The 12,030-nt window shown below is 57.5% G+C and overlaps 1 protein-coding gene across 1 annotated transcript in view; it reads left to right on the top strand.

Moving 5' to 3' along the window:
* Positions 1-12,030, top strand: part of SEZ6L (seizure related 6 homolog like) — a 49,507-nt gene that overhangs the window by 25,509 nt on the left and 11,968 nt on the right. The window contains exons 2-4 of the mRNA XM_087754762.1: positions 4,155-4,862; positions 5,125-5,258; positions 11,592-11,784. Coding sequence (XP_087610888.1) covers positions 4,155-4,862; positions 5,125-5,258; positions 11,592-11,784 — 1,035 coding nt within the window. The remainder of the gene's footprint in view (positions 1-4,154; positions 4,863-5,124; positions 5,259-11,591; positions 11,785-12,030) is intronic.

The following is a 12,030-nucleotide window of genomic DNA, read 5'->3' as shown; positions in this document are numbered from 1 at the left end:
CCCCATAGTCCTTGGAGGTGGGAGAACTGCTGTTTGCATTCAGATCAGTATGGAAAGTATGTTACCAAAGCCCACCCTTATCCTAATGTCAAATATGGAACCCTACTGCAAGCCTTCCTTAAGGATGAGGATACTCGGTTCTGCTTCACCTGCTCTTTGCTTTTCCTAAAGCCTCGCTCACCACGGGGAGGCTGTGGGTGGGGAAATGCCCCTCTGTGGTCAGCAATACCCACTCCGTGTGCGGGGGCCTCTGCCCCCCCCGGGAGGGAAGAGCTGGTGGGTCCCTTCCTGAGATGGGCACAGGACACAGGTGAGCGGAGGAAAGCCAGCTGAGCAGGGAGGGGAGTGGGCACAGGGCTGCGCCGGGGCCGTGGGGGGCCACAGTGCCACCCCAACACGCGTGGAGTGGGACCGGGGTCTGGCAGCGCCGGGGAGGCAGCAGGCAGGGCTGGCAGCCCACGTCTCGGGGACATGCTGGAGTACAGCTCCGGTTTGGGGGTGGCGATGCAATCTGGAGTTAAGATCGTTAATCACTTCTCTTTCTGGTAACGTGGAATATGCCCTTATTAATTACCGATGCCAGGGCCCCCTGTGCCTCCATCTCCCCGCTCCAGCCTGGCTGCTTCTTCACTTCCCTGAAATACACATTTGCCCTTTACAAACTAAAGCATGTTAAGTGTCTCATTACAGAGTCACTATACAGTGTGTTTTATTTCATGCTTTGTTAAGGACAGAATCATTTAAATGCATCCTGGCAAAGGATCTAATAAGAAATTAGTCAACTTTCTGAAAGCATAAAATATGGTTTAACAGCAACATCCGTTAAGAATTAGAGTTCACATGACAAATAACCCGGGGATGCTGTTTCTGGTAACACACTGGCTTTAAGGACTCAGGTTCCCGTGGGAACACCCTGACTGTCCCACTGTGAGCCAGTGTCCCACCATGTCCCACCGGCCAGCAAGCCCCCTCCCCTCACCTCCCAGGGCCGTGCTGCCTCCTCCTTGTTCGATAGCCCTATCTTCTCCTGTAATGGAGAAACCATTTTGCTGCAGAGCACTAAAAACAATGAGCTGAGCCACAGCCAGAGCAGTGGCAGTGGGAGAGCAGCCACCAGCCACCCATCCCAGACTTGGGCTGGGAGATGAAGCCTAAAGCATGCGAGACCCCTGCAAAACTTGTCAGGGAAGGAGAGTTGATGCTGGCACTGCCTCGGGGACCAATTTCCCCCGCATCGCCCCATGGCAGGATGCCCATGGTTCCATGGCAGGATGCCCATGGAGGGTGCGGGGGCTCCCGGGCCACCCCACCAGCAGCATGCGTGGGGACACCGAGGCATCCAGCCTCCCTGGGGGCAGACAGGGAAGATTATTCAGAGCTGACACAAGCCGGTGGTTGCAGACAATGTGTGTGAAATGTCTCCTAATGTGCTAAAGGAATTGGCTAATGAATTTGCTGAACCACTGCTAATTAAAGAATTAATTTTTTAAGTCATGGGAAATGTAATGGGAGAGGCCAGGAAGCCTTTGGTAGCTGGGACTGGCTTGCCTGTTGCTGGGTCTGAGGCTCGGCTGGCTGAGAGCAGGGAGCAGCGGCTTGGGGCAGGCACAGGCACGGCCCCGGCTGTCCCAGGGAGCTGGGGCTGAGGACCAACCCGGGTAACAGCAGCATGTGCAAGGGCTCTCCAGGACCGAGGAGCAGGAGCAGCTCGGGGACTGCCCTGGCACAGCCCAGCGAGAGGAGCGGTGAGCCCGCCTGCAGCGGAGGGGAAGGCTCCTGCACCCCTGCAGTGCGCTCACTGCACAGACCTGGACAAAAATACATCTCCAGCCTTGGACAAGCAGATTTTGGAAAGTCCATCCTTCAGGCTAACTCTTCCAGCCTTTGCCTTTTCCTGTTGTGTTCCCTTATCTTTGGTTCTCACCAGAAACAGCTTTGATTCTCAGGAAAACAGAGCAAAGTCAGCTTTCAGCAGGCTACTTGTTTCCCTCTGCGCAGGCTGCGTGTGCCTGTCCCTCCTGCCCTGCAGGCACCGGCTGCCCCATTAACGGCCTGGGAGGCCTGGGATATTCCCTGTCCTACCGTGTGTTCCCCGAGGGTGACTGGACTGCTTTTGCTGCAGAGTGACCATTTGGAGCAGCGACCACTGCTTATCCCTGCACAAGCTGCAGCACTAAGAATAAGTGCTTGGTTATAAAGGGAGCTGGCATGGACCACCAGGGTACTCAAGGCCAGACTCTGCTACTCCATTGCCACTGTGGGTCCCTTTTCTCCCTGGCACATGTGGAGGTGACAGTCCCTGGTCCATCTGGGTGGGCGCTCTCACGTTACAGCATATGAGCCAGAGTCCTGTAAAGCCCCTGATCCCGCACATCCCAATAACGCAGGGGCTGAGTGTTATGCATGCAAGTCACTTCTGAGTGAGCGCACACCTCTGCAGAAAGCAGAGTGGGTACACGAGTGTTTCCAGGATCAGCACTTAAACGTGTAATGAGAGGCAACAGCTGGATGGCACAAACATGCCGAGGGAGCCGCAGCGCGGCCGGGGATCATGAGCAGCATAACAAGCAGCCACGCTCTGCGGAGTCACCACCGAGGCGGGTTTAAGGTCCCCTACAACTCGCTTTCCCGTGCCATGCCGGCACCACGCTGACCCCGGCGGTGCTGGTGTAAACCAGCTGAACTGCCCCGCTGCTGCACCGGAGCGGTGCTGTGCCAGGCTGCACCGCGGTATGTGGCAGCAAAACTAATGCTAAGGTGTCAGAAGCAGAAGTTGAAAGGCATTAAAATCACAGGGTGATGTAAGGGGCGGTAGGACTCCGGGGGAACTGTACTCCCCCATGGCAAACACCCTGCAGTGTCCCTGTGTTTCAGGTTTCATATCCAAAAGCTCCTTTCTTCCTTTTCATTCCAGTCCTGCCTTAATTAGTAGAATTTGAAACGCAAAAAATCAAGTTTAAATTTAATGTAAGCGTAGTGCTTTTGTTTAAAGTATCTGTAACATGAATTGTAATGAAGTTCCCAGGGTGAGCCAGAGGTTTATCGTGTCTTGCTGGAGTCCGCTTGGGAAAGAAACCCCCAGCTGCTGCTCCAGTCCCCCATCCCACAGAGACCCGGCACCATGGTGGGCACGCATCCCGGCTGCCCCTGAGGCCATGTCACAGCAGCTTGAACCGCTTTTCGGAGCAGGTCGGCGCCTTCGTTTGCAGTAATGGAGGGGAGCACATGCCCGGGGCAGCCCCAGGCCAGCAGCAGGGCCAGGGGCTCGCAGACCCCCCATGCCCAGCTGGGCGCCTGCCCACACCGAGTGCAGGGACCCCACATTTTGGGGACTCAGGCTCCAAACCCTCCCAGGGGAGCTGAGGGGGCTGAAATGACGATCTTTAAGTACCGTGCATTAAGCGCCTTCCCTGGCAACTGCTGTTTCCATGGAAAATGTTGACTCTCTGCCTCTCCAAGCTTTCTGCAGCGTTTCGCAGAGCCGCAGCGCTGCTTACAGCTTATTTTACACCATGGACCGCAGCTCAATCGGACCCACTGGTGGTGAATAAATCTGTATTTCATGCAATTAAACTCCCTGGCCGAAGTGGTGGCGGTGCGGCTTTTATTACTCTTTCTTTCCCGCGCATTGCTTTGCCCAACACAAAAGGTTAGTGGCTGCCTAAGGAGAGACTTTGCAGAAGCGGGTGTTGTTTTGCCACGGGAGGCCAGAGGAAGCCAGTTAATCGGCGTCTGTTCCCCACCAGGCAGCAGCGTGGGGAAGACAATGGGAAAAAGCCGCAGCCTAATCAGGTGCTTTGAAATAGCCATATTTGCTGATGACAATTGCAAAAATAAAGGCTTTTCACAGAGACCGAGCCAGAGCAACAAACTCAGCAGGAGTGAGTGAACCTCCCTGAACAAGTGACCTCTAGATAAAGAGACTAAATAGCAGTTCTGAAACAGAGAGATAAGGCCACCGAGTTTCAGCCAAAACCCAACTTTCAGGGAGTCGGTGCATGCTCATTATGGCTTTCCCATAATGAGACCGTTTGGGAGAGTGGCAGGCGTTCAATCAGCTCCAGCTCCCCAGGGGGCTGATTTTGTGCCACCATCACAGCTATAATTTCATGCCCAGAATTGCCCAAGTCCCACTTTCCCCCATTTTTTTGCAGACAGCGGATCAGGGGCAGCACTGGTCCCTGCCAGCCTGGACCCTCTCGCTGCAGATGAGCTGGTGGACAAGACGGTCGGTGGAGCCGGGGAGCTGGGACACGCCACTGCCCTCAACCTGCTGCCAGCCGCAGAAGACGGCGCTGATCTGGCAGCAGAGGAGACGACGCTGCTGGTGCAGAGCCGCGTCCTGCCAACGCCCACCGCCGCCCCCAACGCTGATGCAAAACAAACTTACCCTGTTAAGAAAAAGCCACCTACTCTAAAGCGAGCAAATACGGCAAGGAAGCACCCGAGGCCCAAGCCCACCCTGCCAGGGCCCCCCAGGGCTGCCTCCCCGACCAGCCCGCTGGGCTCCAGGCTCCCTGCTGCCTCCCAAGAACCACACACACCTGCAGAGGTGGCGGCAGTGGCCAGAGCAGGGGACGCTGAGCAGAGCCCCCCTGAGCTGCCCTGGGGGGGCCAGGCCACCACTAGCCACCCCGTGCTGCAGATCTCCCCATCCACCCTGCCGCCGGTGGTCCCTCAGCCCTTCCCTGACGGTGCGGGTGATGCCAGTGAGGCTCCAACCGCGGCTCCTGCCAGCGCCACCATTAACCGGACGAACAGCGCGGAGAGTGAGTTGCCCAGCTCTGCGTCGGAAGAGAGCCAAGAAACTACCACATCCACCATCATCACCACCACTGTCATAACCACGGAGCCCACCCCAGGTAAGCCACGCTGCCCGCATGGGGCCAGGGAGCACAGGAATGGGGTTACAGCAGCTGATGGGTAACAGCTCTGTGTGCGGTGCCAGCAGCACTGCCTGGGTTTGTGGGGCTGCCTAAAACCTTCTGCACTTCAGCAGGGTCAGCCGCTGGAGCAGGGACCTGGGTGCTGGGTTTTAGGGCAGCAGGAGTACCCAGGCACCAGGGAGGGAGCTGCCGGGTGAGCTGGTCCCCTGGGGCAATCGCTGACATGCGTTCCCCCCAGTCCTCTGCAGCATGAGCTTCCATGACCCCGAGGGCTACATCGACTCCACGGACTACCCCCCGCTGCCCCTGCACAGCTACCTGGAGTGCACCTACAATGTCACTGTCTACACGGGCTACGGCGTCGAGCTCCAGGTGAGAAGCGTGTCGGTGGGGGATCACCATCGCCCAGCCCCCTGTGCCATGGAACCAAAGGATGCAAAGCACCCATGGCCTTGGGCACAGCTGCCCTGGGTGCCTGCACTTACTAAAAAAAACCCTTCCCAGGGAAAAAACTAGGTTTTTCTTAGGCTGTGTAATAAATGAACTGTACGAGGGAACTGGTACATCTTGAACATCAGCAATGATCAAAGCATTAAAATGCCATGCAATTAATTTAACAACGAGACACTGACAGGCAATTTGCAAAAAAGGCACTCAGCCTTCATGGGAAAGGGCGAAGCAGCAGCGCTGTCTGCAGCGTGGCCCCCAGCCCTCTGCCCTCGCTGCCCTGCCTGCTGGGAGGCGTGCAGGCAGCCTCGAGGTCTGCGGGCAGCTCCAAAGTGTGCAGGCAGCCCCAATGTGTGCGGGCAGCCCCGAGGCATCTGGGTGGGCAGGCCAAGTCCCCTCTCCAGCTAGCTCTTGCTTTGGAGGGGTTTTGACAAATGGCTCCTACACCGAAGCAGGGCCATGTCCCTGACAATTGCATGGTAAAAACCACATGGACAAGCAGGCATTTCACAGCAAACCCCAGCAGCAGCAAATATGCATGCCACAGCAGAGAGCCAGGGCTGAGTTTCTGCAGGAAGGCATCTGTAAATGCTGTGAGCTGGCACACACGGGAGCGTGGAGCTGCAGGCACGGCCGGTGCGGGTGCAGCACACCACATGCCAGGGCTGCTGCCGTGCTGGCGCTGTGCAGACCCATCAGAGCGGGGGGTCTGGCCCAGGCAGACGTGCTCGGTCAGCTCTCCCCGAAACACCACGTCCCATAGCCCAGTGAGGCTGAGAGCAGGGCAGGGGCCTTGACACGTTTCAAACACCAGCAGTCCACGGTCTCCGTGCTCTGGTGTGCAATCCTTTCTTGTCCTTGCGTTTTCCCCATGTCACCATTTGCATCCAATTAAAATCCATTAACTTTTAATCTGTGTAATTAAGAATGTGCATTAAAAAGAGTAGTAGTTCCACTGAGCTTGTTCCTGCCGTCCCTCCAGTGGGCACAAGGCGCTGACCTCCACGGCATGACTGCTGCTGTGGAAGCGAGCCCCGGCGGGGAGGTTGCCCTGGGAGCCAGCAGAGCCGGGCAGCAGCGGCAGTGCCGAGCATTGGGATGCGTGTGCGTCTCAGACACTTTTCCACGGCAGTAACTCCATCTCCCCAAATCCGCAGGGTGCTAAAGACAGGCTGCTCCGCTGTAAAGTCGCCTCCATCCATAATCCATCAGGTGACACCACTTCTGACCTCACTCCATTGTAAGCTGAGATTTTAATGAAGCGTAAAATTAGCCTCTCCAGCCCCTAGCTTTGCATTTCACTTTGCTGATGCTTCTGAGCTTTTCAGACAAATTAAATCACAACAGCGGGTCTGCCCTGGCTGAGCACAGCCTCATCTGGAGCTGGCTGAGCATGCATCATGCAGTCCGTCCTGCAGCAGCCCCTGGGGTGCCCAGGATGCCCGCAGGCGCCCGGACAGAGCTGAGCCACCCCGGCTGGGTGGACACCGGTGGGCGCTGGAGGAAGATGGGCCCTGGGGCTGCAGGCAGCGGTGCTGAGTGCCCCAGAGCTGCTGCCTGCAGCTGAGTGCAGCAAAAAGCCTGCCCATGCCCTGCCCCAGGGTGGGCAGCAGCTCAGCAGAGACTAGGGAGGAGGGAAGGGGGCTGCCAGCCCCTGCCCTGCCACCCCAGCAGGTGCAGGACCCCTCCGCAGGTGACCATGGGTGAGGACTGATGTGCTCCAGCATGGCAGCATCGGTGAGTGCCTGACCTGCAACTGCAGGCAGCGATCTCTGCAAAAGGCTTTTTAACCATTTAGGCAGCAGCAGTGACATGATTTATGTCCCAAGGAAGCTAGAAACAGCATTCATGGCAAGCAAGACAACAGATTTATCCCCTCTCTTTAGTTCACGCAGGGGATGTCACACACGATACATGCTGATGAGCCCATGGAGGAGACAGACAGTGCGGTGCAGAAACATTGTCTGTGTTTGCATGGAAACCTGATTTTAGAACGATAAGTCCGCCCTGGACGTCATCCCTGACCAGTGGGGCTGGTGCAAAAAGCTCTGGTCCCGTGGAGGGGACGTTTCCCAACCATCATGAACAGGCTTTGCTATAAAGACTCATGCCTGGCTGCTCCCAACAAGTGCTCAAGGCTGGCGCGAAAGGCCAGCACCCGAGGGAGCTGAAGCTGGAGGCATCCCTGCACAAGCTGTGGCTGGCAGGGAGGGTGCAGCTGGCTGCCATCCCAGTCCCCGGGAGCATCCCAGCCCTTTGTCCCAGGGCTGGGGAAATGGGCACAGCACAGTGGAAGGGCTAGTAATCATGAGGTTTGGGTTATCCCTAGCCCTTGCCTCCCCTCCCAGGTGCCAGGACCCGTGGCAATGCACAGGGAGAGTGCAGGGCCCCGGGGACCACCCCAGCACCGTGCCTCAGTTTCCCTACCTGTAAACCAATACCAATGGCCTCGTTCTGTGCCTTTCCGTGGCTTGCACTTTGGGGAGTAATTAGCACAGGCATGCTGGAAGGTGGCAGTCCTAATTCTGTATTGTTTCCTACCAGAAAGGCTGGAACTGGAGGTGGCCGGAGGAGGACTGGTGACCGCAGGGGTGGTGGCAGCTCTCAGGTTGGGAAGCGGAGTAAGGGATGCGCTAGCTGGAGCAGCGGGTGGACGGTGGTTACCACTGCTCATCCCCAGTGTGCCAGCCTGGCTAGGGGCAATGCCCGCGCCAGAGCCGGGCTGGACGGCCATTACCTCCCCGCTGCTCCCCCTTGTCTTGCCTGGTGCTGACGGACTCTCGTCCATTACTTTTTAATTATTTCACATGTACAAGCGCTGTGAGCTTCAGTGGCTCCGAGGCTAATTACATTGGGCAGGTTCTGGAGTAACACAGTGCAACTTCCTCAGCTGCCTCGCCGTGAGGTGGATAATTGGTTAACATTTAAGTGATTTGGATTTAATTCACAGCTCCTGTAATGGAGATGGGCAGGGGAGACCTTGCTGGGTGAGGAGAAGTAGGGCTGAGCTCTCCTGCTAGGATGCTGTGATGCAGAAGTCACTCACGGGGGATTCCTTTTTTTCATGTGTGTTTGCTGGGGCTGAGCTCTGGAGGCCAGACCTGCTCAGGGATGCTGGTTTGGGAGAAGCTGGGGAGCGGAGCTGTGCAGGCACTGTGTTGCTCTGTGGTGGCGTGGCCTGGGGAGCTGGGGTGGATGGGCTCTGCATGGAGCCTGGGCTGGTGTACGCCCCTGTCATGAGTGGTGCATGGTCTCAGTGGGTCCTGCTGGAGGCTGGACATGAGGAAGCATGTCCTGGAGAGTGTGGGAGAAGGCGTCCCCCAGGATTCAGCATGTGGCACAACGGGGGGGCAGAGCACCTGAAGGTGCAGAGCTTTACCTCTGTGAATCTTGTTAAAAGCATCTGCAGGGGAAAAGAGAAGCCCCTGGGACAGGAAGGCGCTGTCCCTGCATGGGGGTCACCTCTCAATGCAGGGACCATGGGAGAGCTTGTTGGTGGCCGGAATGACTGTGGCATTGCAGCCCTGCTCCAAAATAGAGACTGGGAGTGCAGAGCCCTGGGGCTGCTCCTGTGGGCACTTGGAGCCGTTCAGGAGGCCACAAGGACCTCTGTTTCCTTCCCTTGCACCCTTTAGAGTCCGACCCTCGCTTGCTGCAGTGGAAATCTCCCTTCAGTGAGGAGCGGGCACAAAGCCTGGACATCAGGTGTGGTGTCAGGAAGGGCTGCCAGCAAACCTGCCTGGTGCTGGGGGCTGCCCAGCACCGTGTGAGAGCTCAGGGTCCCTGCTCTGCTTGCTGCTGGCAGCCCCCCACACCCCTTGCAGCATCCCGGAGAGAGCTGTGCCTGAGCCTGCCTGCCCCCGCGCCAGCCGAGTCGCGCCATCGCAGCCCTGGGAGCTGCGGAGCAGCCAGCTCTCCAAATGCTTAGTTAAATGATATTTATTTTTAAAATTCTTGAATCTTCTTGGCAGGAAATAGAATTTCCCTAAAGAGATATGCTAGTGGGTGAGCAAGGCTGGCAGTCTGAATCAAGGATCCCTCCTGTCTTCCCAACAGACTCTTTAGGAGCTGACATTGGTGCAGTCTTTGATTAAAGTAAGAACTTGTTCCCCCCAGCCCCTGGCAGGAACTTGCACATATGGTCCCTCTCGCAGCGGCTGACGGTCCCTGGCGCGAGGCCAACGCGTCCGTCTGTACCGGCCAGTTACTCCAGAGCGGCCAGGGCCCTCTGAGGATGCCTGCCTACCTGGCACTGGTGTGGGGAACTGCGGGTCCTTTGCAATGGCATCCCTGCTCCGGGCTCCTCTGAGCCTGGGTTTACAGGAGGGGGAGGCTGACGGCAGAGCTGAGCGGTGACCCTACCCTGCGACGGGCCGGGGAGATGCCGCAGAGTTCATCAGCTTCCTCCCTTCTGCAGAGCTCTGCCTGCTCGAGCTGTTCCTCTGAAACCCCTTCCCAGCAGCAGAGCAGCTTGGCTGCAATCAGCTGCTCGGGTGGCACTCCTGAACATTTCTCTTTCTAATTTGCTGGAGTGATTCGGTGCTAGGTAGCATGCTTGATGGTAGTCATCACCAGAGGAAGCGAGCTGGGGAGCAGGTTTGTCTTTGAGTAATTTCAGAACAAAATGTGTTTGAAACACCCTGGAAATGTCTTTGCAGTGATTCAGACCTGGCTTGGGAAGCAAAACTCTGCCCCAGTGGGAGCTGGGGGGAAGTTGTTAGCGTTGTACGTAGCCCACTTAGCATCCCTGGATCCTGCGCTCCAAATAATTAATCCCAAATAACATTTAACTCATTCCATTTATTAATAATTAGATCTGAGCCATCCCACCAGACGTGATGTGTGCATGCTGTGCTGGGGAGGCACGTTCTCAGGACAGAACCTGGGGAAGAAGAAATGACCTGGGGCAGGTTGGGGTCCAGGACAGGCACTTGCCCCATGTTTCTAATGTGCCATATGGCACCTATGAGGACTGATTTCCCTGCAGTGAGGGCCAGAGACTCTGCAAAATAGGGCAAAATCAGCTCCTCCTGGGTTAAAAGCATGGGCTGGGGTGAACTCTGGCATGCTCTGACCCAGCCTGGGGGCTGCTCAGCCCAGCCCCGCAGCGAGGACCAGGCTTTTCCAGGCACCGTTCAGGGCTTAGAGACCTTTGGGGCAGGCAGAGAGTTACCCAATGGGGTTGGGGTTGTTTCTCCCGAGGAAATCTCGGTTCTTCCAGCAGAAGGTCAGAGGACGCCGAGCACTGCAGGTGGCTCATGCGGCTCCCCCCTGCAGTACCAGCCCAGAGCCAGGCACATCCCCGCCTCGTGCACCGGGTGGGGGAGATGGGCACGGTTGTGACAACAAATCCTTCCAGTCACAACATTGTCGGGAGCGCTCGCAATTACGGGCTAAGGCTGTGGTGTGTGCTAAATATAGAGCCCTGGTCCTCGCACACTTAAGGAAACAAGTGATCTGATGAGCATCTTTCTGCTGAAATATGAGCCCATTTATTAAGCTAAATGGACGTGAAATGCAAATGTGAGGTTACTTTTCAGCTATTTCCAAATAATAATTAAAGCGTTTTGGGACTGCTCCTTAGACACATTTGCCATGGGACTCCCCATCCACTCCCTGGTGTGGATGAGGGATGCTGGGGAGGATGCCTGGTGCACGGGGTGGATGGTGAGCGCTGAGCCCTACAAAAGCACCCTGGTTTGGTTGCAGACCTGTGCCTTGGCCATGGCCACGCTCCGTGCTGTGGTGCCCCGAGATGCAGGGCTGCTCCCAGGGCTGATGCAGGTGGAGTTGGGGCCCCGCTGCTCCCCTGACCAGTGACTTGTGGAACCCCTGCATCTTCCTCCTGTCTAACCCTCGCCACCTCTACCTGCCTGCCTAAATCCCCAGTTTCAGCAGGGAACTAGACCTGGGTCAACTTGTGCTGCACAGGAGCATCCAGCTTTGAAACACGTCTCAAGGGAGCAGCTCTAGCTGCCTGCGCCCGCTGTCCCAGGGGAGAGAGGAAGGGTCAGTGGTCATGGGGGTCCCTTGGACTCATGCAGGGCACAGACTGCTCCATCACAGCTGAACAAGCAGGTCCTGTCCCCAGTGAGCCGCCAATGCTCAGAGCAGTGCAGAGGGAAGGCTGCAGCAGTAGAATGCTCTGCGGCTGTGGGCATCGCATGTATTTGGGGCTGGGATGCGACTGCCTGCCCAGCACCCTGCCGGGACCCCCACCTTTGCCCCCGCAGCTCACGGGTCTCTGCTCCCACCCAGGTGAAGAGTGTGAACCTGTCAGACGGGGAGGTGCTCTCCATCCGTGGGGTGGACGGCGATGCCCTGGTGGTCCTGGCCAACCAGACCCTGCTGGTGGAGGGCCAGGTGATCCGCAGCCCCACCAACACCATCTCCGTCTACTTCCGCACCTTCCAGGATGAGGTGGTGGGGACCTTCCAGCTCCACTACCAGGGTGGGTGTCTCCCCAACGTGGCTGCGCGAGGCGGGGTGGGAGAGGGTGTCAGTCCCGTGGGGCTCAGCCCACGGGCTGCAGGGGCGGAAGGATGCTGGGCTCTGCCCTCGTAGACCAGACGGGCTCCTGCTTCACTGCGTGCCTGTGCTCAGAGCATTGGCTGGGACGGGGGCGAGCAGCAGCTCCTGTCGTGCCCTGGGCAGAGGGTTCAACGTGCACCAATGTCCCAGACCCCAGCAGTGGCTG

This window comes from Nipponia nippon, unplaced genomic scaffold (assembly GCF_047370975.1).
Source record: "Nipponia nippon isolate SJK-2023a ecotype South Korea unplaced genomic scaffold, ASM4737097v1 scaffold_18, whole genome shotgun sequence".
Classification (NCBI taxonomy): domain Eukaryota; kingdom Metazoa; phylum Chordata; class Aves; order Pelecaniformes; family Threskiornithidae; genus Nipponia; species Nipponia nippon.
The sequence above is the reverse complement of the archived record's forward strand: the minus strand, read 5'-3'. Positions and strand labels throughout refer to the sequence as shown.